Source organism: Taeniopygia guttata, chromosome 28 (assembly GCF_048771995.1).
Source record: "Taeniopygia guttata chromosome 28, bTaeGut7.mat, whole genome shotgun sequence".
NCBI lineage: Eukaryota > Metazoa > Chordata > Aves > Passeriformes > Estrildidae > Taeniopygia > Taeniopygia guttata.
Window position 1 is genome coordinate 4,016,259 of NC_133053.1, and position 22,409 is coordinate 4,038,667.

The 22,409-nt window shown below is 59.0% G+C and overlaps 3 protein-coding genes and 1 long non-coding RNA gene across 11 annotated transcripts in view; 2 read left to right on the forward strand and 2 right to left on the reverse strand.

Moving 5' to 3' along the window:
* Window positions 1-6,531, forward strand: part of JSRP1 (junctional sarcoplasmic reticulum protein 1) — a 33,282-nt gene extending 26,751 nt beyond the window's left edge. For 2 of the 7 annotated variants that reach the window (XM_072919438.1, XM_072919434.1), the window contains exons 2-7: window positions 2,335-2,409; window positions 3,690-3,863; window positions 4,469-4,621; window positions 4,705-4,773; window positions 4,892-5,031; window positions 5,151-6,531. In XM_072919438.1, coding sequence (XP_072775539.1) covers window positions 3,767-3,863; window positions 4,469-4,621; window positions 4,705-4,773; window positions 4,892-5,031; window positions 5,151-5,858 — 1,167 coding nt within the window. In that variant the 5' untranslated portion in view covers window positions 2,335-2,409; window positions 3,690-3,766 and the 3' untranslated portion in view covers window positions 5,859-6,531. The remainder of the gene's footprint in view (window positions 1-2,334; window positions 2,410-3,689; window positions 3,864-4,468; window positions 4,622-4,704; window positions 4,774-4,891; window positions 5,032-5,150) is intronic. The other 5 variants (XM_072919440.1, XM_072919439.1, XM_072919437.1 and 2 more) reach the window with 3 other exon arrangements.
* Window positions 6,196-11,558, reverse strand: AMH (anti-Mullerian hormone). Of its 2 annotated transcripts, none has more exons than XM_032743940.3 (5): window positions 10,810-11,558; window positions 9,649-9,827; window positions 8,926-9,046; window positions 8,576-8,777; window positions 6,196-8,412 (listed from the first exon to the last, which is right to left on the reverse strand). In XM_032743940.3, exons 1-5 carry the CDS (start codon window positions 11,342-11,344, stop codon window positions 7,497-7,499), a joined length of 1,953 nt encoding a protein of 650 aa, XP_032599831.3. In that variant the 5' UTR covers window positions 11,345-11,558; the 3' UTR covers window positions 6,196-7,496. The 2 variants fall into 2 exon arrangements, with proteins under 2 accessions (XP_032599831.3, XP_072775534.1); XM_072919433.1 differs by having other exon boundaries at window positions 8,576-8,780.
* Window positions 8,803-12,426, forward strand: LOC140680779 (uncharacterized). Its single transcript, XR_012052175.1, has 2 exons — window positions 8,803-9,016; window positions 11,549-12,426. It is a non-coding gene; the product is annotated as an uncharacterized lncRNA (long non-coding RNA).
* An 876-nt stretch (window positions 12,427-13,302) lies between these two features.
* SF3A2 (splicing factor 3a subunit 2) lies at window positions 13,303-22,329 on the reverse strand. The gene is made up of 9 exons (XM_030256887.4): window positions 22,194-22,329; window positions 21,478-21,648; window positions 20,191-20,262; window positions 19,491-19,537; window positions 18,593-18,702; window positions 17,642-17,691; window positions 16,900-17,040; window positions 14,620-14,688; window positions 13,303-13,772 (listed from the first exon to the last, which is right to left on the reverse strand). The coding sequence occupies exons 2-9, from the start codon at window positions 21,601-21,603 to the stop codon at window positions 13,440-13,442; spliced, it is 948 nt and encodes a 315-aa protein (XP_030112747.4). The 5' UTR covers window positions 21,604-21,648; window positions 22,194-22,329; the 3' UTR covers window positions 13,303-13,439.
* Window positions 22,330-22,409: the final 80 nt, after the last annotated feature.

Consider the following 22,409-nt stretch of genomic DNA (forward strand, 5'->3'; position numbering starts at 1 on the left):
GGATTTTTGTGCCTTTTGAGCGCGGGTGTGGGGCAGCCCCTGGCCAGCCCTGGCCACAGCCCGGCTCTGTGCGGCCGAGAGGGAGCGGGAGCCACGGGGCTCATCCCGGGCGAGGGTGGCGGGGAGAGCGGGGCAGGCGAGGGGACTATTTTTGGAAGTGTCTTTGATGTGAGTCAGCGGTGAAAGCGACCTCGGGAGCCCGTGCAGGAGAGGTCCCAGCGGCAGCAGAGCGGAGCTGATTATTTGTTAAGTGTCTGCGATTTTGAGCCTTTACGGGCGGATCTGGAGTGCGGGGTGTGAGTGCCCGGAGCGGGATGGGCGGGCAGGAGGCACGGAGGGATGGATGATGGATGGATGGAGGATGGATGGATGGATGGATGGATGGATGGATGGATGGATGGATGGATGGATGGATGGATGGATGGATGATGGATGGATGGATGGATGGATGGATGGATGGATGGATGGATGGATGGGGGATGGATGGATGGATGATGGATGGATGGATGGATGGGAGCGCTCCTGGGCAGGGGCACTGCAAGCAAGGACTTGGGGGCTGCAGGTGACCAGCCCTGCCATGGGCAAAGAGTCCCTGGCACTGTGGCCACCCCTGCCCTGCTTGGCCTGGGCAGTGGCAGTGCCTGGATCACCAGCCCAGGACGGCTGTTCCTGCAGGTGACACGGTCCATCCTGCCTGGGGACAAGGATCCTGTGTGGGCTGTGGAGCCCTGGAGAGCATCCACCTCCTGCCAGGGCATCTCCTGCCCAGAGGGGACAGAGCTGGACATGGATCTGGTCAGCTCTGAGGCTGAGTTAATGCCTTTGAGGCACATGGCAGGGAAGGACACCTGCCTGCCCCCAGGTCTGGAGGCTCTTTGGGCTCCTCCATCAGGATGAAGCCCAAGGGGTGGAGATGTGGAAGAGCCTGGCACTCTGTGACAGGGCACTGGGCTCAGCTGAGGACTGGGGAGCCCAGCAGGGATGTGTTGTGGGCACAGTGTTCAATCCCTCTCCATTTAGTGAGGGTCCCTCGAGGTGACATGGTCCCTGTGCAGCATTGGAGAAACACTTGGGATGCCACCAAAGGGCTGCCCAGGTGGGCAGGGAGAGCTCAGAGGTGGCCAAGGAAGGACAGGAGAAGAGGCTCCTAGTTCTCACCATGAGCCATGGCCACTGGTGAGGTGTGTGAGACTCTACAGGACACAGCTCAGCCTGGCAGAGATGGTTCTTCGTGGTGGTGTCACTTCACAGGGTGACCTCGTGCACTGAGGGACACCTGTGTGACACCACCTCCATGGGAATGTGATCATGGCCAGGGAAAAGAGGAACAGAGGCTCAGGCCCTCCTCCACCTTCCTGGTGCTCATCTGTGCCCAAAACCAGGGGGAATGATTGAGAAGCTCAAACACAGGGCAAGCACGTCGGGGGAAACACTTTGAAGAAAAGTTCTCCACCTTTGTGCCTCCCCTGGGTCTGGAACCCCCCCAGGCCCCACCAGAGTCCTGGGGCAGCTCCATCCCTTCCCAGCACAGAAGGACCAGACTTACACCACTTAAACAAACCAAAGACTCATTTTATCTCCTCTTGAAAGCAAAGATTTTTCAGATCATGGTCAAAAGGTTTCCTCTTATTTGTCTGTTCTGCTTCCAACATTGAGTTGTAGGTTCCATCCTGGGTACTGGTATCTTTTTCCCAGTGTTCCACAGGGGGGAAATATCTGACTCAAAGGGGGCAAAAATTCTTCCTTCTGGGGAGGATGTGGCACCTGAGGCACTGGACTCGCAGATGCCAAGAGGGCTGAGGCCAGTGCTGCTGGGACCTTGTGGTGCCATCCCACCCCTGGAGCTCTCCCAGGGCAGAGAAACCCCCGGGACCCCAAGAGCCCAACCCCTCCCCAGCCCTTCCTGCTGTCAGAGCCCTGGGCTTCCATTTGCTCTCTCACTTCCCAGCTGGGACAAGGCCTGGGAGTCCTCCCTGAGCTCCCTTGAGTTCCTTTTGGTGGTCTGGTTCCATTTCTCCTGGTCTTCCCTTGTGTTTTTGGGGTGTCTGAGCACACCCTGGGCTGTTGGTCCCCCCACATGCCTTGGCAGGGAGGTCGTTGTCCCTTTGGCTGCCACACCCCAAGCTGGTGACATTTTGGGGCTCAGAGCTCCCGTTGCACCCCCTCAATGCCTGGGGGAGGTTTGCCTGACTTGGGACACCTCTCTCCATCCATGGGTGACACAGCAACACCAACAGGGGGACCATGGCCAGATGTCCCCTCTCTGCAGGCTGGGGGTGTCACTGAGGGCCCCCCAGTCCCGGTGATTCCCACTGCCCAGGTTTGTCACCGCAGGAGCTGTGCTGGTCTGGGACAGATGCCAACGCTCCGGTGAGCAGCCACAGCCTCGGGGAGAGCGGCGGAGCCCATGTGAGTGCCAGGGGCAGGGTGGGGGTGCCAGGGATGAATCCCTGTGCCAGGGCAGGGCAGGGGGTGCTGGGGATGGATCCCTGTGCCAGGGGAGGGGGTGCCAGGGATGGATCCCTGTGCCAGGGGAGGGGTTGCTGGGGATGGATCTCTGTGCCAGGGCAGGGGGTGCTGGGGATGGATCCCTGTGCCAGGGCAGGGCAGGGGGTGCCAGGGATGGATCCCTGTGCCAGGGCAGGGCAGGGGGTGCCAGGGATGGATCCCTGTGCCACGGGAGGGGGTGCCAGGGATGGATCCCTGTGCCAGGGCAGGGCAGGGGGGTGCTGGGGATGGATCCCTGTGCCAGGGCAGGGGTGCCAGGGATGGATCCCTGTGCCAGGGCAGGGCAGGGGGTGCCAGGGAGGGATCCCTGTTCAGAGCAGGGGGTGCCAGGGATGGATCCCTGTTCAGAACAGGGGGTGCCAGGGATGGATCCCTGTGCCAGGGCAGGGCAGCGGGGTGCAGGGGAGGGATCCCTGTTCAGAGCAGGGGGTGCCAGGGATGGATCCCTGTTCAGAGCAGGGGGTGCCAGGGATGGATCTCTGTGCCAGGGCAGGGCAGGGGGTGCCTGGGATGTATCCCTGTTCAGAGCAGGGGGTGCCAGGGATGGATCTCTGTGCCAGGGCAGGGTAGGGGGGTGCCAGGGATGGATCCCTGTGCCAGGGCAGGGCAGCGGGGTGCAGGGGATGTATCCCTGTTCAGAGCAGGGGGTGCCAGGGATGGCTCTCTGTGCCGGGTCAGGGGCCGGGGGCCGGGCTGGGGCTGTCCCGCAGTGACATTCCGCCCGGCAGTGCTGCAGCACGTCCATCCCGGGGCAGCCCAAGGTCCCTCAGCTGTCGCTGTCACTGATCCGTGCCGGTGGGCAGCTCTCCCTGGTGGCACTGACCAACGCCCAGCCCGGCCACCAAACCCCCTCAGGACCGAGCCCGGAGCACAGCGCGGCTCCCTGCGCTCCCCGCACATCGCGCCTGCCCCCGGTGGATGCTGCAGCCCCAATCCAGCCCCGAGGGCTGCTCGGGGGCATCCCCAGCACAGCCTGGGGGCCCTCAGTCGCCAGCCCACCCGCGTGTGCCGGGGCTAACTCGTGGCTAAATCCACTTTTAAGGCTGTCGAGGTGAACACTCACCCCAGGTGCTGCAGGAGCCGGGTTGGTGCCTCTCGCTGGGGCAGCACCGGCTCAGCCCCGGTGACCCCCGCAGCAGCGTGTCCCTGTGCCCCGGGCACGCTCTGTGCCCTCCCCGCAGGGAATAGAGGAGGAGAATCCCCGCGCGGTGTCTCCAGCAGGACCCGGAGCAGCCCGAGGCGGGGACAGGAGCCGGACATGCCCGAGCCAGCCCCGCCCGGCGGGGACAGGAAAGCGGCGGAGAAGAAGCGGGGGGAGAAGGTGGGAGCCAAGGGCAGCGCTGCCGGGCCGCCAGGTGGGTGTGTGGGGAAGCCCTTCCCTGCCCCAGAATGGTCCCCTGGCCCCAGGTGGCCACAGAGGCACAATCCCGTGTCTCTAATGCCACCATGGCCCAAACCCCTCGGTCTCAGCCCCCGCGACACTCTTGTCCCCACTCCTGCAGTGCAAAACGTGGCAGGAGCAGCTCCTGTCCCTGTCCCCGTCCCTGTCCCTGTCCCTGCCCTGTCCCTGTCCCTGTCCCTGTCCCTGTCCCTGCCCCTGTCCCTGTCCCTGTCCTGTCCCCATCCCTGTCCCCGTCCCTGTCCTGTCCCCATCCCTGTCCCCGTCCCTGCCCCTGCCTCTGTCCCTGTCCCTGTCGCTGCCCCTGTCCCTGTCCCTGTCCCTGTCCCTGTCCCTGCCCCTGCCCCTGCCCCTGTCGCTGTCCCTGTCCCTGTCCCTGTCCCTGTCCCTGTCCCTGTCGCTGTCCCTGCCCCTGTCCCTGTCCCTGTCGCTGCCCCTGTCCCTGTCCCTGCCCCGAGCGGGCTGTGCAGGAGGATATTAAGAGCTCTTCCCACGCCCCAGCTCAGAGCCCTTTGCCTCTTCCCAGTTCCCTCCAGTAACATTTTTCCCCGGGTGTCCCAGTTCCCAGGACCCTCCCGGTGCAGAGCAAGGTGGAGCCGCCCAGCCCGGACCCTGCGGAGGAGCCGCTGCTCTGGGAAGGGCTCACCCTCAACAAGTGCATCCTGGTGGCCTCCGTGGTGGCCCTGCTCAGCGTCACCTTCCAGGTGCTCCAAGGTGAGTCGGGAGGCGGACGGAGCGGGAAGGGGCGGCCAGACCGCGCTGCCACCCCCTGGCTCCTGTCCCCTCCTCTCCTGCAGCTCCATGCTCCAAGGAGGGACTCGCCCGCGGCCGGCAGGAGCCTCCACCTCCACCGCCCCCCGTTCCCGGTGGGTCCGACCCTCCCCGATCCTGAGACACGGAACATCCCAGGCTGGGGTGGCCTGGGAGCCCCCTGGGATATCCCACAGCTGACAGTGGCCTGTCCCTGTCGCTGTCCCCTCCCAGAGGCCGTGAGCCCCAAGGCGGAGATCCCAGAGGCGGTGACCGCCCAGCCTGAGCCGCCACCGGAGAGCAGCGCGGTGGAGGATGATGGTGATGATGGAGACGGTGACGATTACGATGACAGCGAAGCTGACAGCAACCTGGTACGGGTCAGGGTGGCACCTCCCGCGGCAGGGAGCATCTTGTCCCCGGGGCAGGGATGGAGAGGGGTCCCGGTCCCCTGGGCTGCACCATCAGCTCCCGGTCCCCTCTGTCCCCACAGGCAGAGCCCTGGATCTTCAAGAAGTGGTTTGGCCGCGCAACACCAGAGGATGAGGACAAGGATGGGGACAAGGATGAGGAGCAGGATGAGGATGAGGATGAGGACAAGGACAAAGAACCTGCAGATGTCCTCGAGGTGCCAGTGGCTGTGATGGAGGGGAAGAAGAACCAGGAGAAGAAAGTAGAGAAGGAGGAGGAGAAGGAAGAGGAAGAAAAAGAGGAGAAGGAGGAAGAAAAAGAGGAGAATGAGGAGGAGGAGAATGAGAAGGATGAGGAGGAGGAGGAGAATGAGAAGGATGAGGAGGAGGAGGAGGAAAAGGAGGAGAAGAAGAAGGAGGGGAAGAAGGAGAAAGCCCGGGAAGGCCGTGCTGTCCATGTGGAACGGAGCAGCCGGAGAGAGGCACGAGCCAAGGACAGGACAGCGGGGGACAAACCTGGCAGAGCCCCCAGGGCCCCCAGGGAAGCCGAGCAGCAGCCCCAGAAGAAGCGAGACCGGGAGAGGAAGGAGAGGAAGGAGAGACGGCGGGAGAGGGATGAGCCCAGGAGGGAGGGGTGGAGGGGCCGTCCCGGCAGGGCTGAGGGTGGCCGGGAGAGCCCGAGGGACAGCCCGAGGGACAGCCCGAGGCGGGACTGGAAGCAGCAGAAGGGCAGGAGGCCCTGGGAGCCGGGCAGGGACAGCAGGGCCAGGGAGGGCAAGAGGCGCGACTGAGGCCGGGGTGGGCGTGGGGCTCAACAGCGCTGGATCCAGGGGGATCCAACCCCACCACTGCCCCCAGCAAGGGACCCCCGGCCCTACCTGCCCTCCAGAGACACCCCCGGGCACGGGCAGCACGCCAGGACCCCCGAGCAGCAGCAGAGCAGCCCAGGAGCCTGGCACGAGCCTCCCCGGGGACTTTGGGCCCCCCTGGATCAAAGGCGACCTGAAAGGACTCATGGAAGGAGCTTCTTCGGGCCTCCTTACTTCTCCATCCCCACCCAAAACCCCTCTGCAACTCCCCTCCACTCGTGGTTCCGGGGTGAACAGAGTAGTGTCCAGACTGTGCAGCTCTTGGGTTAATGGTTTTATTGAAAGCAAATCAGGAGAGGAGAATATTCTGGGTTACAGAACCAGGCTGCAGCTGTCCTCAGAGGGACACCAGGGACAGACCCCCGACCTCCCCCAGCCCAGTGCCACCACTGCGGGGTGGCCCAGAAGGTGACAGAGCAGGGCTGGAGCCCTTCACCCGGGGATCCCTGCGGGCCTCGCCTTCTCCGAGTCGCTTTTAGGAAGGAAACACAAGAGCAATAGCACAGCCAGAGATGTTCACAGCCCCGACCCATGGCAGGTTTCAGTATTTGCTAAATCAACAGCGGTTAAAATAAACTATTTTCATTTTTAATAAGGTATTCAACTGAATGCTTTTTAAAAATAGGGGGGGAAAGGAAAACGAGAAAAGCCCTTGTCCCTGGTTATGTGTTTTGTCCCTGGTTATGTGTGGGTGTGTTTTCAGGGTTAATCCTGTGGGCTGTGAGATGGGACTGGGGGGTACCAACCTCCAGCCGGGCCTCCCCGTGGGGACACTGCAAAACCCGAGGAGGTGTAGCCAGGACAAGCCCAGGAGCTGCTCCCAGGGCTTGGCTCCCCGCTGAGGGCCGGGCTCAGCTGGAAGATGATCTGGGGCAGGCGGCCGGAGCTGAGGCCGGCGGGGACGCGGAGCAGGTGCTCCGGCAGCCGGCTGCTCCCGCTCCCATTAATGGTGTGAGCAGCCCGGGAGGTGAAATGGGATCGCTCCCTCCTCCCCTCCCGGGGTCAGCGCGGGGTGACGCAGATGTGACCTGGCCGGGAGCCCCAGAACACGGCCAGCGGCTCCTCACAGCCGCAGCTCACACAGAGACGTGTCCCCAGGGCCAGGCTGGGCTCTGCGAGGGGATTTGGCCTTTTTCTCTGCTGTCATGGGGGTCCCGTGATGGGCCTGAGGAATGGCCAGAGGATGCTGCAAGGCTTGGAGGAAGCAGCAGCTGCCCTTCCCAGCCACTACAGGAGCAGAGAGTGAGCGATAAATAAGAATCTGGATCTGCCAAGCTTTGTCCTCGCCCCACGGGCCTGCCGTGCCCGTACCCAGCCGAGTCAGAGCCCGCGGGCACCTCGGGCACCCTCAGCAGCGGGAGGGGCACATCCCCAGCGGAACACGGAGCAGCCCCAGGGACAGGCATGGATGAACCCAGAACCAGAGCGATGCTAACGAGCCAAACCATGGGGACAGGACACACGGGAGCTCCCGTCTCGGGAGAAGCACCAGACCCCGAGCCGGGAGGGCAAACCGGGAGAGGGGCCGGGGTGGGGCGAGCGGGGAGGCCGGCGGGAGCCTCACCGGCAGCCGCACTCCTCTGCCACCATGTTGGGGAACTTGCGGATCTCCAGCCCGTCCGAGGAGAGGCTGATGATGAGCTGGTCCGAGTAGCGCACGGGCACGCAGCACGGAGCCCTGCGCAGCGGCGAGCCCTGGTCCTGCATGCCCAGCAGCAGCACCGTGTGCGAGAAGTAGCTGGGGATGCGCGCGGAGAGCGGCAGCCGGCAGGGCCCCTCGCAGTTGTTGGCCGCGTACATGGTGGGCATGATGATGAAGTGGCGGTCGCGCAGGTCGATGGTGAGCTCCTGCAGCCGGCAGTGCGCCTGGTGCCGGGCGCTGCGGTTCTGCCGCTGCACCTTCCTGCGCTCCTGCCAGCGCGCCCGCACCGACTGCAGCGCCTTCAGCAGCAGCAGCGTGTGCAGCTTCCGAGAGCCCGGCTCCCCCTGGGCCGCCTCGGCCTGCCCCGGCTCGGCTGGGTAGTAGCAGAAGGTCAGGAGGTGCTGGAAAAGCGCCGCGTTGGCTTGGAAAGCCGGGATGTCCCTGAGCTCCTGGATGACCACCTGCAGTTTGCCCATCAGCAGCTGCAGCACGGTGCCCTCCGGCTGCCAGTCCCCCAGGTGCTGCTCCAGCACGGCCCCGCTGTCCTGGGGCAGCAGCAGCACCGAGGGCTCCTCCGACTGCACCAACCGCTCCAGCGCCGCCTCCTCCGACAGGTTGAGCAGCTGGTGAGGGAGGTTCTCCATCAGCTCGAAGTCCAGCCGGTGGTGGGCACTGGGCTGGGGCGGCGGCTCGCTGGAGGAGCTCAGGAGCTGCTGGATGAACCGGGTCAGGGTTGCCAGGAACTGGGCGCTGCCACCGGGCGCTGGGGACGAGGTGTTGCCATGGCTCGGGGCAGTGGGGATCGGCAGCACCTCGGTGCCAGCCTGGGGTGGGCTGCAAGGAGAACACAGGGAGAGTCACAAGGACCCCGTGTAGCCCGGGGGTCCCACCAGGCTGTGCCCTACAGCCATCCATGGTCCCACAGCTGGGGCTGTCCCTGTCCCACTTCATCTCCCAGCCCCTGTGTTTTCCTGTGCCCGCAGTGATGGCCACGGACCTGAGCTGTGGGTACGGAGCTGTGTCCACCATCCCCTCGGCAGAGAGGTAGGAGGATGGGCCCAAAGGCTCCTCTTCCTCCTCTTCCTCCTCCTGCTGCCGTGACTTGGCCAGCAGCAGCAGCACCGGGGTCATCCGGGTGAAACATTTGTCATCGGAGCCGAACAGGAGCTGCTGCACCTCCGCGCGGGGCAGGGGGGCACCTGCTGCGGCCACGAGAGGGGAGAACGTCGGTCTGGGGTTTCCTGCATGTCCCCAGCACCTCTCGTGGGCCTGAGAGGACCCCAAACGCTCAAGCGAGGACACGAGGGCAGGGATGCTGCTGTCCCCAGGGTGTCCCCCCGTCCCTACCTCCCGCGCCGCCGTGGATGGCCAGCGAAGCCGAGAAGCGGAGCCGCTCCGCGCTGCGGGTGACGGAGCCTGCGGCGGCGGCCAGGGCCAGGTACTGCGTGTCCCTGGAGAGGCAGAGCCTCTGCACCGAGGCAGAAACCGCAGAAAGCCCGAGGGCGTGGGTGAGACATCGCGGGGGACACACTCACCTGAGCCCCGCTGTGCTCCCTGCGGGCTCCGGCTCGCCCAGCCCGCGGTGGCGCAGGGAGCAGAGACAGGGAGGGTGGGGAGCGCTGTGAGCTTCGCCCTCAGCCCCAGAGCTGCTCCGGGGGCCGCGGGGCGCAGGGAACCCCGTGAACCCCCGAGGGGCAGGCGGGGGATCCCAGCCCCGAACCCGGGCGGCCCCGCTGGCCCCGCGGACAGGGTGAGAGCTCCATCTTCAGGCACGGCGGGAGCTGCTGGGAGGGGACGGCAAAGGGACTGGGAGGGGTTGGCAAGGGGCTGGAGGGGCGACAAAGGGGCTGGGAGGGGATGCTGAATGGATTGGGAGGCGATGCTGAATGGATTGGGGGGTGATGCTGAATGGATTGGGAGGCGATGCTGAATGGACTGGGGGAAGGATGAATGAACTGGGAGGGGATAGCAAAGGGAGCTGTTGAGTGGACTGGGAGGGATGACAGTGGCACTGGGCAGCAGAGCCGGACACCCCTCCCGCCCCCTGCGCCCACCAAGGCCCGGACCCACCTGGTCCCGCGCCAGCCCCGGGCCGGTGGCCAGCAGCTCCTGCGGGGACCCGGAGCTCCGGCCCTCCCGGCGGCCCAGGTAGAAGAGCATCACGGCCGCCTGCAGCTCTCCCACAGCCCGTCCCACCTCCGCCTGGAAAACCAGCTGGAACCGCAGCTTCACCTGCGCCTCCCACTGCACTGGAACGGGGCAGACACGGCCGTGAATCCCCTCGGGCGCCGCGGGGCTCCGGGGGTGAGGAAGGGGCTTCGGTCCCTTCCCCGTGAAGGGACCAGAGCACCGGGCTGGAGCCAAGGGGAGAAGGGACGCAGCAAAGCCCCGGCTCCAGGGAGATGGAGAGCGGGACACACCCTGCACCCCCCAGGCCCCATGGCCATCTGCTCTCCAGTGGCTCGGGGACGGTGTGGCCACTTCCCCGCTGGCCGGCACTGCTGAGTCCAGCTGGAAACCCAAACCCCAGGAGAGGCGGAGGATTCCGGGACGAAAGAAACAATCACCGCCCTCCCGCTACGGATTAAATTGGAGAGTGTAACTCCCTCTCCAGGGATCACTCCCGGGATGGACAGGGGAATGTGTGGTGAGGTTTTCCCATAAGGCTGAAGCTACAGGAGCAGCCCAGGACCCGGGGCTGTTCCACATCAGCACCTGCCGGGCTCCCGGCACAGCGGCAGCCGCTGGGTCCGAGCCCCTCCTTCCTCCCCAGGGCTGGGATGGGACCCAAACCCGTCTGCCGTGTGAAGGCAGAAGTGAGAAACACTGATGAGAACAGAGCAGAAGCCACCAAGAATCACAGAAATGTCCTGAGCTGGAAGGGAGCCTCAAGAATCACCAGTCCCACCCCTGTCCCTGCGCAGACACCCCAACAATCCCACCCTGTGCACCCTGAGAGCGCTGCCCAAACGCCGCTGGAATGTGGCACCTGGGGGTTGGTCAGAGGTGAGGACAGACGGCAGAGCCACGCTGCCATCCTCACCTCCTTAAAAGCATGCCCAGAAACATTTCACTCCATCACTTCACTGTTTTTAACGGGAAACCCAACCCCCAAATTTAATTCTGTGTTTAAAACCCTGACTTCGGGCCAGCAAACAGCATCACCACCCCGAGCCCTGCATCCTTCCCCTCCGTGTTCCACCTCGGAGCCTGCGGGGCTCTCCCACCAACCTTCCTCCAGGTGCAGGACGAGGAATCTCTCCAGCCCCGGCTCCAGCACATGTTCGTGGATCCTCTGCAGGGGATGGGGAGCAGCCCCGGCCTCCCCGGGCCGGCACAGCCCGAAGGTCCCCGGGAAATTCCCGTCCCAGCTCCGGCGCCGTCTCAGCAGTCTGATGAAGCTGCTCTCGTAGTGGCTGAGCACACCCACCACCTCCAGCTGCCTCGTGGCGGCCCCGTCCTGCTCCATCCTCACCCTGCACACGGGCCCTTCCAGGCCCCCGAGGGGCCAGGGCTGCGGGCCAGAGCGGGACCAGCCCGGGCCGCCCTCCTCAGCCACCCCCTGCGGGCATTTGGCTCCCGGCTCAGCCTCGGAGAAGAGGCGAGTGGCAGCAGCCCTCCTGGACCTGGGTGTCTCCTGTAAACTTCCATTTCCCACCCTTCTCCCTTCTGCTTCCAGCAGGGAATCCCGTCCCTCCTTCCTGGGCAGAGCTGTGGAGGGGAGCAGCAGCACCAGGCACAGCAGGAGCCCCCTGAGAGCGCTCATGGTCCCACCTCAGCTCGCCCTGCAGCAGCTCAGGCACCCCAAGCCCTCGGCAGGCAGAGGGAGGACAGCTCTCCCTTTTAACCAGGGTGGCCTTGAGTGGCCGAGGCACAACAACCTCCCCTGGGCCGCCCTGGGGCTGTCGCGCTGCAGAGGAGGAGGGAGGTGGCAAAGAAACTTTTTTTTCTTCTATTTTTGGGTCTGCAGCTCGTTTTGGAAACGTGCAAAGATCGAAACTGTTGCACTCGCTCGTAGGGATGCACGGCCTTGACTTTGGATGTTTTCTAAAGGAGGATGAGTGTCTGGAATGGGATCCTCGTGGGGACTGGCACGTACGACCCCATCAGCACTGAAACACCGGGAGGGGAGAGCGAGCCAGAGCAGGAGGAGGGGGACAGGGGCAGATATTAGGTTGAAATAAGTAAATGTATGGAAAACATTCCTCCTTCTGCCTGGAAAACCTTCACCCTGCAGCTCAACAGGCTGCCTTGGAATAGGGCTTCATCCTGGGAATGAGAATCATGAGGGGCAGCAGCAGCCTGAGGACTTTGAGCACTCAGAACCTCCCTTAGACAGTCTCACACACACCGTGGTAAAGACTTGTCCCTCCGTGAGATGCCTGGACACACTGAACAGCTGGAATTGCCAATCACCTGCCTAAACCATCCTGGAAACCCATCCCAAGAGTTCCTGATTTTGGCGAGGGGGAAGGTCTCGACAAAAAAAGGTCCAGACCCTTCCTGAGTTTCCAAGTATTTCCAGCCTGGAGCTCAGGATCATCGGAAAAGGATGGAGCACCCAAACTGGAGCGGGACATGGACACCACAGCAAGGGCTGGAGGAGCCCGAGGTCACTTCTACAGCAGCTGACAGAGGCCACAGAGCTGCTCCAGGGCTGGAGCCAGGCTGGGAGAGCTGGGGGTGCTCCCCTGGAGAGGAGAAGCTCCAGGGAGAGCTCAGAGCCCCTGGCAGGGCCTGAAGGGGCTCCAGGAGAGCTGGAGAGGGACTGGGGACAAGGGATGGAGGGACAGGACACAGGGAATGGCTCCCACTGCCAGAGGGCAGGGCTGGATGGGAGATTGGGAATTGGGAATTGTTCCCTGGCAGGGTGGGCAGGCCCTGGCACAGAGTGCCCAGAGCAGCTGTGGCTGCCCCTGGATTCCTGGCAGTGCCCAAGGCCAGGCTGGGCAGGGCTTGGAGCAGCCTGGGACTGAGGAATGTGTCCCTGCCATGGCAGGGGTGGCACAAGATGGGATTTCATGTCCCTCCCAATTAAACCAGTCTGGGATTCTGTGAATGACTGGGACCATCTCAGCCCCGCAGCAGAGAGGAAGGCTTTGATTCCCCCATCAAGGGGGTACAGCTGCAGGGCTCCTGTGGCCCGTCAAACAACCAGAACTGGTCAGGAACCCCGGCCCTGGCCATGCCCTCACCCACTGACCCCCCAGTTCAGAGACAGGAACCTGGGAAAGGGCAGAGAAATGGCAGAACTGCTGCTGCTTTTTATGGGAACCAAGTGATGGCTGCAAGGAAACATTCAGGATAAACAAACCCAGAGAACTAAAAACTTGCCTGAACAGAGCTGTCAGGGGGAGGAGAGCACACAATAAAAATCCTGTGACAGCAGGTGCTACCCCATGGTACTGACACTTAATGAATGATAATAATAAACTAAGATTTAATATCAGTAACAGGAGCCTTTCTGTGTCCCCCCTCAGTGAATGAACAGAGATGAGGGGCTTTGGTTGAATCAAAACTGATTAATGGGGGGTAATTAATGGGACACTCATCAGGCAGCCTGGGGGGGATAGGCAAGCCAGCTGATGGAGACACCCAGTCAGGAGGGGAATGCCTTGAGATTCCCAATCTTTTGCCTGCTATTTGGAGAATTCCCAAAATACAACCAGCCTGGGAATGTTTCCTGCATCTAAGGGGTAAGGAAAGTACAGCACAGGGGCAAAGGAGAATCAAAACCCTTTTAATGAACCTACAGAAGTCAGTCAGGTTTGCAGACGTACAAAAAGGATCTGTCCCCTGGATCGGGGCTGAGCTGCAGCTAAAAAGACACAAATCCCACGGGATGGAGCCCAGGAAGGGCTTCAGTTGGAGGGAGGGGGAGGGGGGATGGCGCCCGGCCCCTCGGTGGGGAGCGGCGGCCGCATCATGGGGGGCAGGGGAGCAGGGGGGGGCACCCCGGGCGCTGGGGGCAGCTGGGGGGGCACTGGCGGGGGTGGCACCGGCCCCGAGGGGGGCATGGGGGGCAGGGCCATGCCCCCAGGGGGAGGGGGGGGCATGGAGTCGGGCAGGGGGGGCCGCGGGGGCAGCCCGTTCATCAGGGGAGGGGGCGGCGGCCGCTTGACGGTCGGGGGCCCTGGGGGGAGGTTCGGGGGCGCCGGGGGCTTCTCCATCTTGAAGTGGAATTGGAGGAAGAACTGGGAATGGGAGGAAAGCAGAGAAAAGGGAACAATTAATCAGAGATTGACAGGATCCTGGAGTATCCTGAGCTGGGAGGGACCCTCAGGATCATCAGAGCAGCCCCCGGCCCTGCAGAGACCCCCAACAACCCCACCCTGGGACTGTCCCCTCACAGACACCCCAACACCCCCACCCTGGGACTGTCCCCTCACAGACACCCCAACAACCCCACCCTGGGACTGTCCCCTCACAGACACCCCAACAACCCCACCCTGGGACTGTCCCCTCACAGACACCCCAACACCCCCACCCTGAGAGCTCCTGCAGCTCTGGCAGCCCTGGGGCTGGGGCCATTCCCTGGGCAGCCTGGGCAGTGCCACCACATTCACCACTAAACCATGCCCACAAATGCCACAACCACTTTTTTGAACACTTCCAGGGGTGGTGTGCCCTGGGCAGTCTGTTCCAATGCCTGACAATGTTTCAGTGAAGGAATTTTCCCAATATCCAACCTAAACCTCCCCTGGCACAGCTTGAGGCCGCTCCCCTCTGGTCTTTTCTCCTGTTCCCTGGAAGCAGAGCCCGAACCCCGTCTGGCTGCACCCTCCTATCAGGGAGTTATAAGAGCAAGAAGGTTCCCCCTGAGCCTCCTTTCCTCCGGGTATTTATGCCCCATCCTGCTGCTGCTGCCAGAAACTGAATCCTCTCCAAGATCCCACACAGGAGGATCTCTGTCAGCTCTCACTGCACAGGTGCATTGAGAGAATGGAGATTTGAACACCAGAGGCAGCAGGAAAGAACTGATGCCACTGTCTCCAGTTGCTCTTCTCTCCTTAAGGATAGTCATTACAAAACCTCAGTTACCTGTTTGGTTTCTCTGTTCCAGTGAGTCCAGAACTTTCCCTCTGCTTTATCAATTTCTCTGCTTGGCACCTGCACCAAAGGAGAACAGAAAGCTATTCTCAGCAGCACCAGATTAGCTCAAAGGCCCTTTTTAGCCCCAGAGCCTGTGAGATAAGCACAGTTATTCCAGGCCTTGCTGGGCTGTTATTAGACAGAGGTGGGGGCAGGAAAGAATTAAGTTACTTCCCTATCGGTCAAGGACAACCAGCAAAAATCCCTCCCTGAACATCTGCACAGAGGCTGAGGAGTGAAGCCCAGGAGGCTCCTGTCTGTGCCAGACACTGGGAATTCACAGCTCCCCAGAGCTCAGCACAGTCTGGTTTTCATGCCAGAGTCCTCCACCAAACCTCACCGGGGTTTAATGACTTCCAGCCATGTCTTCCTGACGCCCCTTCCACTCCATTAACCCATGAGGGTCAGCACAGACATCAGAGAGTTCATTAGGAATTAATTACAGAATATCCTGAGCTGGAAGAGACCCTCAGGGATCATCAGCCCAGCCCCTGTCCCTGCCCAGACCCCCCAACAGCCCCACCCTGAGCAGCCCTGAGAGCGCTGTCCAAACGCTCCTGCAGCTCTGGCAGCCTCGGGGCCGGGACCATTCCCTGGGGAGCCTGGGCAGTGCCAGCACCCTCGGGGGGAAGAACCTTTCCCTGAGCTCCATGCCAAGGCCTGGCACAGCTCCAGCCCTTGCTGGGCTCCAGGAGCTGTCCCAGAGCAGAGCTCAGCCCCTGCCCCTCTGCCTCCCCTCGGGAGGAGCTGCAGCCCCCGAGGAGCCTCCCCTCATCTCCTGTGCTCCAGCTGAACCAGCCAAGTGCCCTCAGCCGCTCCTCAGACCTTCCCCAGCTTCGTGTCCCTCCTTGGGACACTCTCCAGCAGCTTTGGATCCTTCTGACCTTGTGGTGCCCAAAGTGCCCCCAGCACTGGAGCTGAGGCTGCCCCAGGGCAGAGCAGAGTGGGACAATCCCTCCCTGGCCTGCTGCCCCCAGGACAGGGCGGCCCTTTGGGCTGCCAGGACCCAGCGGTGACTCAGATCCAACTTGCCACTGACCAGGACCCCCAGGTCCCTTTCTGCATCACTCTGAGATGAGGCAGATGTGCTGTGATGCATGGAACAGTTGCTGTGCACATCCCAAGGGATGCTCCTGCCTTAGAAAAGCTCAAATTGGGCACCTTGGTCTGGTTCTCTGGATGTCTGCTGATTTCCAGGACATCTGGGTCCTGATTGATTTTGGGATTTGCTGCTGAATTTATTTTTTCCTCAGGCCCTTCCCCAGCTCCTTAGAGTGTCTTTGGACACTCTCTAACGGCTCAGTATCTTCCTTACATTGCAGTGACCACACATAACATTGATGGTGAAGCCACCCCAGTGCAGAGCAGAGCAGGGACAGTCCCCTCCCTTGACCTGGAAAAGGCAGGAAGGGAACTCTCCCAGGTTTCCAGGACTCCTCTCTGTCTTAGGTTGGACACAGGATGGTTCCCATCTGTTAGGGGTGGGGCAGTTCTCTTCTGTTCATTTGGCATGTTTCTTTATCTCTCCCACAGCCAATCCTCCCACCAGGAGATATCTTCTGTTAATGAGCCATTAATTCTTAATTATCTTCTGATCATGGGCCAGTGAGTGATAAAATTCCATCATCCCATGGGGAGATGCTCCACCCAGGGGGAGGAGCCAAACATTCCTACCTGGATACAATCTGACTTTGGGAACAGCACAGCAGCCCTTACCCCCTGCATTCCCAGAGGAGCAGCTTTCTTCCCACTGCATTCCCAGAGGAGCAGCTTTCTTCCCACTGCATTCCCAGAGGAGCAGCTTTCTTCCCACTGCATTCCCAGAGGAGCCCAGGCCCATCTCCCCCAGCCCTGGAGCTGCAGAGGAAAACTCCCCCCTTGTGCAGGATCCTGCTCCAGCAGAAGCACAGCTGGCACTGCAGGAGGACTGAGCCACCCTGGGATGGGGCTGCTGCCACCTCCCTGACCCACAGGGTGCCAGGTCTTATTCTGACCCTGTCAGTGGTTTTTTGTTTGTTTGTACTATTACATTTGTATTTTCAGTTTTCCTATTAAAGAACTGTTATTTCTACTTCCATATCTTTGCCTGAGAGCCCCTTAATTTCAAAATTATAATAATTCAGAAGGAGGGGGTTTGCATTTTCCATTTCAGGGGAGGCTGCTGCCTTCCTTAGCAGCCACCTGGCTGTTCACACCAAGGCACTGTCCCAGGGGTTTGCCAGGTCTCACCTTGAAGGCGATGGTCTCGTAGGGCTCCGCTGCCATCAGCAGGTACTGCCAGCGCCGGTCCGGGGGCTCGATGCGCTGCTCGTAGGCCGACATGAAGCGGTGCCGGGGCATGATGCTCTCAGCTATCTCAGGGTAATCGATCTGGGGGGGCAGGGCAGCATTAACAACCCCCCCTCTGCACCCCCACCTCTGCTCCAAACACATCCCCCAGTGTGGAGCACACCCAGAGCAGTCCACAATGCAAAGGAAACAGCGGAGGTAAGGGCTGAGAATCCCAGAATGGTGTGGGATTAAAGACCCCAGACTGAAATAGGGGACATTTAGGAGAGATGGGGGAAGGAATTGTTCCCTGGGAGGGTGGGGAGGCCCTGGCACAGGTCGTCCAGAGAAGCTGTGGCTGCTCCATCCCTGGAAGTGTTCCAGGCCAGGTTAGAGCAACCTGGTCTCATGGAAGGTGTCCCTGCCCATCACAGGGGGTTGGAAATAGATAATTTTTAAGGTCCCTTCCAGCCCAAACTATCCTGTGATTCTCATTTAATTCCACCTCAGACTCCACATTCCTCTCCTACGACACAGCCTGATAGCTGAGCTCGGGGATTTGCTCAACACAATCAGCTGCAGCAACCAGGAAGATAAGGCCTCATTATTATTATTGATTTCATGGATCCTGCAAAGAAGTGCTCATTTAGCAGCAGTGTTACCTGGAAAACCCTGACAAAGAGAGTTTTAACCCTGCCCTTACCTGGAAGAGAAGGCTCTGCTGGCCTGTTTCTGGGTCCCTCTGTTTGGTCACTGTAAAAAAAAAAATAAGAAAGCTGAGAACATCCCCAGGCAGGGTGAGAGCAGCATTAATCTGCCCTGGGAAACACACAAAGTTTCCAAGAATTAAATATTACAAGATTTTTCTCCTATTTATCAAACAAAATGTCATATTATCTTTAACCAAAGCTACTTCTGTGAGGGTGAGCAGGCCCTGGCACCCATGAGTTCTGCATGGAGTGAGTGATTTACAGTATTAATGAAAGGTGCTGCAGCACAAGAGAAGGAGGAGAGATGAAATGCCATCATCTCCCTGGCAGCCTGAGACACACCCATCTATTATTGTCGTGGTTCTCCCTGCCTGTCAGCCATAAAGAGATGCTCCATGAGCAATTGAAACAATAAAGACTTCAGGAGAGAGCTCATATCTTATTCATGGGCAGAGCTGTGGTATTCACATTCCCTCTGAACAGAGAGAGACTTAGCTGTCTAAGGATTTCTCCTGAGAGAAGCTGTGAGAGAAGCAGAGAAAAGAGAATCAAAACAATTCTTATCTCATTTGCTACGCCTGTGTTTATGCACGTGTACAATGTGTCATGGAAATTGTTAAGAAGGTGATTTCTTAATTAAATACTAGTAATACTGTTTTAAATTAATTAACCAATTAGTATACAACTGTGTCAGGACTCAGCAGAGTCACAAGTTTTCTAGTTAGTTAGTAATGGTTCTTATTAGTGTAATGCAGTGTTTTAATATAGTATAGTATAATAAAGTAATTAATTAACCTTCTAATATCATGAAGTTCTACACATCATTCTTCCTGAACTGGGGATCATAGCACCGATACAGAGCTGATACAGAGCTGCTCAAAAGACTAATGAATAATCCACATCCCAGCCAGGCAGGCACTGCCCATCAGGAGCCCCTGACTCACCTTTGTAGCCTGGGCGCCCAATTTTGACAAATTTCTTCACTTCCACTTTGACCTTCTCTGGGGCAGGCTGGGCAGGGGCTTCCTTGGCTTCCTTGGCAGCTCGTCGGGCCCTGGGGATTAATTTAGAATTTAAGCATTACCTGCCCTTGTTTCTGAAGGAAAGCCAGGAGCAGTTTGAATCCCTCAGCACAGCATTCCACAGGAATCATGCCAGGAAATCCTATTTCCCTTCCCCAGCTGCATCCATCCTCCCCCCAGCTAAAGGCTGTCACTCAACCATCTGATTCACCCTCATGATGACCTTGAGGCCAGGCTCCACAGATGGATTTGAAAAGACTTTAATTCTTAAAATCAAAATGAAAAAAAAAAAAAGAGAAAGGAAAAAAAAAAAAAAGCCAAACCCATAGATCAAGCAAAGCAAACCGGATTCCTTAAAACAAAACTTACAAACTTCTCCAAACATGTATTGACAAATCCAGATCACAGAATTTTAGAATCTCCTGAATTGGAAGGACCCACAGGGATCATCAAATCCAACCCCTGGCCCTGGACAGAGACCCCAGCAATCCCACCTGAGCACTCCTGAGAGCACTGTCCAAATGCTCCTGGAGCTCTGGCAGGCAGAGGTCCTCCTAACTAGACTCAGACAATTTGCTTTTAAAACTCTCTCTCTTCCTTCAGCAATTTCACAACTGGATTTGAACTTTAGCTCAAAATGGAGATCTTCAACACCAATTTTTCAAGCAGATCCAGGCTGTGCCTCCTGGCTGCATGAGGAACCACAGTAAAATAACAATCAAGCAGAGTGCAATGGAGTTAAAGGACTACAGACACCCAACATCATAATATTAAAGCACTTCAGTAATGGAGAACAAAGTTATGGTAGATGATAACTTACAAATTGGTCTGATGCTTCTTCCCCTGAGTATGTGCTAAGTAACTCCCCTGAAATAAAAACCAAGGTAGAAGTTAAATGAATCTGTGATTGAAACATTCCTGTCACAGGGAGATTGCATCACTTCCTGACAAGGGTGTTTTAATCCTCAGCACAGAGGAATCTCACTCCAAAAGTGCAGATTGCTCTCAGCTGCTGAGCTGTCATCATGTCTTGGGTTATAAGATAAGTGTGTATTTTATTTCTTATATAAGTGGGGCAGTTATTTTTTGTTAATTGGGCAGCTTACTTTATCTTTTCTACAACTAATCTTCCCTCTGGGGAGGTATCTTTTGATAATAGGTCATTGAATCTCACTACATAACTGATAAAATTACATCAATTCATTGTGAGATGTTCTGCTCAGGGGGAGGAGCTAAATATTCTTACTTAGATATAATCTGAGATTCAGAACACTAGAAGCAGTCTTTCTCTACCAGATTTTAAGAACAGCTTTCTTTTTTACTAGATTCTCAGAAGAAGACTAAGCTCATCTACACTACTCCTGAACTTTCAGAAGAAAATCACTCTTCAGCAAGATCTTGATGCACACTGTTAGGTTTAACCACCCCTAAGGTCTCAGCAGTCACTGCCCATGTGCTGAAGCTCCTGTTATTCCCAAATTGCTGCTGCTGGGATCAGGACAGGCAGGTGCTCCCCTCACCTCATTGTTGTGGAGTGTCAGGCACAGCTTGCACTCGTAGGAGCCCAAATGATTTTTCATAAAATAGGGGTCCTGGGAAAAGAACGACAGACAAGTTATGAGCAAAATCTGTTGGCAAAGTAAGAGAATAACCAAAATACTGCAGAGTTCTGCACTGGAGGAAAGGTTCTTCCCCCCGAGGGTGCTGGCACTGCCCAGGCTCCCCAGAGAATGCTCCCAGCCCTGAGGCTGCCAGAGCTCCAGGAGCTCTCAGGGATGCTCAGGGTGGGGTTGTTGGGATGTCTGTGCAGGGACAGGGGCTGCACTGATGATCCCTGAGGGTCCCTTCCAGCTCAGGATACCCTAGGATCCTGTAGCTGAGTTCAGATTTTAAATTAACAGCACAAGAGAGGTTTAGGAGGAGGAAACAGAGAGAACCAACAGCAGCTGTGTGTGCACTGGTGACAGAATTCCCAACTGCAGCAGGAAACACCACAACCCAAACCAGCCCTGGGGAGACTGGAAATAGATGGATACACAAGAGCTGGCACCTCCTTGTCACTCTGTCCCAAATATTCCTTATTGAACCCCCACATGCCCAGAAAGAGATGTATTTAAACCCAATCCACACCTCAGCCTGGACACAAGAAGGCTCTGGGGTGACCATGGAGCCTAAAGGGGCTCCAAGAGAACTGGAGGAATGTCGCCCTGATTCTTAAGATTTTCTAAAGCCCTCTGAGTTTCCATTCTGTTAGAGAACTTTCTCACACAACTTTCTGTACACAACCTATTGTTTTACATTCCTTCATAGAGGTGGAGAAACTTGATGTACTGGTAGTTTGTCCAATGTCATTGGAGAGGTGGCACCTTCACCCTCCAATCCACTGTCACCTTTGAAAAAGTATAAATGCTGGAGACAGAAAATAAACTCTTTCTTTTTCACCTTGCAATAGCAGTGGCTTGCGTCGTGCTTTCATGTGTCCTATACCGACAGAGGAAAACTTTGGAAAAGGGCCTGGAAGGACAGGACAAAGGGAAATGGCTTCAAAAAGACCAAGAGTAGGTTTAGAGGGGAGACTGGGGAAAAATTCTTGGCTGTGAGGGTGGGCAGCCCTGGCATGGATTTCCCAGAGCAGCTGTGGCTGCCCCTGGATCCCTGGAAGTGTCCAAGGCCAGGCTGGACAGGGCTTGGAGAAACCTGAGATGTCCCTGGACGAGCTTTAATGCTCCCTTCAACCCAAAGCACTGCAGGATGCCAAGAAGGTGACTGTGCACGGTGTCCCCCGGGCTGCGGGGGCTGCCCTGCACCTTGTTGATGTCGATGGTCTCCAGGGCCAGCTGCCGCAGCCGCTCCCGCCGGTCCCGGTTGCTCTCGGAGGCCGAGGCCACGCCCCCGCTGCCCGTTTTACCCCCGGGCCGGTGCTGGAAATCCATGCTGGGGATTTCTGGGCTTCAGCTCCTCCTGGAGAAACGGAGAGTCTGCCAAGAGGAAGGAGTGTCAGGGACAACTGAGCCACAGGACTCTTCAGCCCCAGCAGCGAGGGTGGGGGTGACACCCAGACATGCCCTGGGCACATGGTTCTCCCAGTCCCTCCTCACCCAGCTCTCCCAGTCTTTTCTCCCCCAGTTCTCTCAATTCCTCCTCACGCAGCTCTCCAGTCCCTTCTCACCCAGCATTCCCAGTCCCTCCTTTCCCAGCTCTGCAGTTCCTCCTCATCCAGCATTCCCAGTTCATCCTCACCCAGCTCTCCCAGTCCCTCCATTCCCAGCTCTCCCAGTCTCTTCTCTCCCAGCTCTTGCAATCCTTCCTTTCCCAGCTCTCCAGTCCCTCCTCACCCAGTTCTCTCAATTCCTCCTTCCCAGCTCTCCCAGTCTCTCCATACCCAGCATTCCCAGTCCCTCCCTTCCAGCTCTCCCAGTCTCTCCTCACGCAGCACTCCCAGTTGCCCAGCTCCGAATCCCCAGTTGCCCCAGTCCTGCCCGGTTCCCCCTCTCCCCTCAGGGCCCCTCTCCCCGCTCCGAACCTGCGCGCGGCCGCGCTCCCGCCCCGGCTCCCGCGGGCCCCGAGCGCTCCCGTGCCCGCGGAAGGAGTTTGCGAGCTCGCTGAGGGCAGATCCGGGCCCGCGGAAAGAGTTTCCGAGCTCGCTGAGGGCAATTCCGTGCCTGCGGAAGAAGTTTCGGAGCTCGCTGAGGGCAATTCCGGGCCCGCGGAAGGAGTTTCGGAGCTCGCTGAGGGTAAT

What these genes read in the sequence shown, in the direction of transcription:
- AMH (XM_072919433.1), bottom strand. Translation starts at nt 11,344, where the DNA reads ATGAGCGCTCTCAGGGGGCTCCTGCTGTGCCTGGTGCTGCTGCTCCCC. An exon ending in CGGGGCTGGCGCGGGACCAG is followed by an intron (nt 9,047 to 9,648) that starts GTGGGTCCGGGC and finishes GCCTCGGTGCAG; the next exon opens with AGGCTCTGCCTCTCCAGGGA. An exon ending in GCTCCGTACCCACAGCTCAG is followed by an intron (nt 8,413 to 8,575) that starts GTCCGTGGCCAT and finishes TTCTCCTTGCAG; the next exon opens with CCCACCCCAGGCTGGCACCG.
- SF3A2 (XM_030256887.4), bottom strand. Translation starts at nt 21,603, where the DNA reads ATGGATTTCCAGCACCGGCCCGGGGGTAAAACGGGCAGCGGGGGCGTG. An exon ending in TGACACTCCACAACAATGAG is followed by an intron (nt 19,538 to 20,190) that starts GTGAGGGGAGCA and finishes TTTTTATTTCAG; the next exon opens with GGGAGTTACTTAGCACATAC. An exon ending in ACGAGACCATCGCCTTCAAG is followed by an intron (nt 14,689 to 16,899) that starts GTGAGACCTGGC and finishes CCTTTGGTGCAG; the next exon opens with GTGCCAAGCAGAGAAATTGA.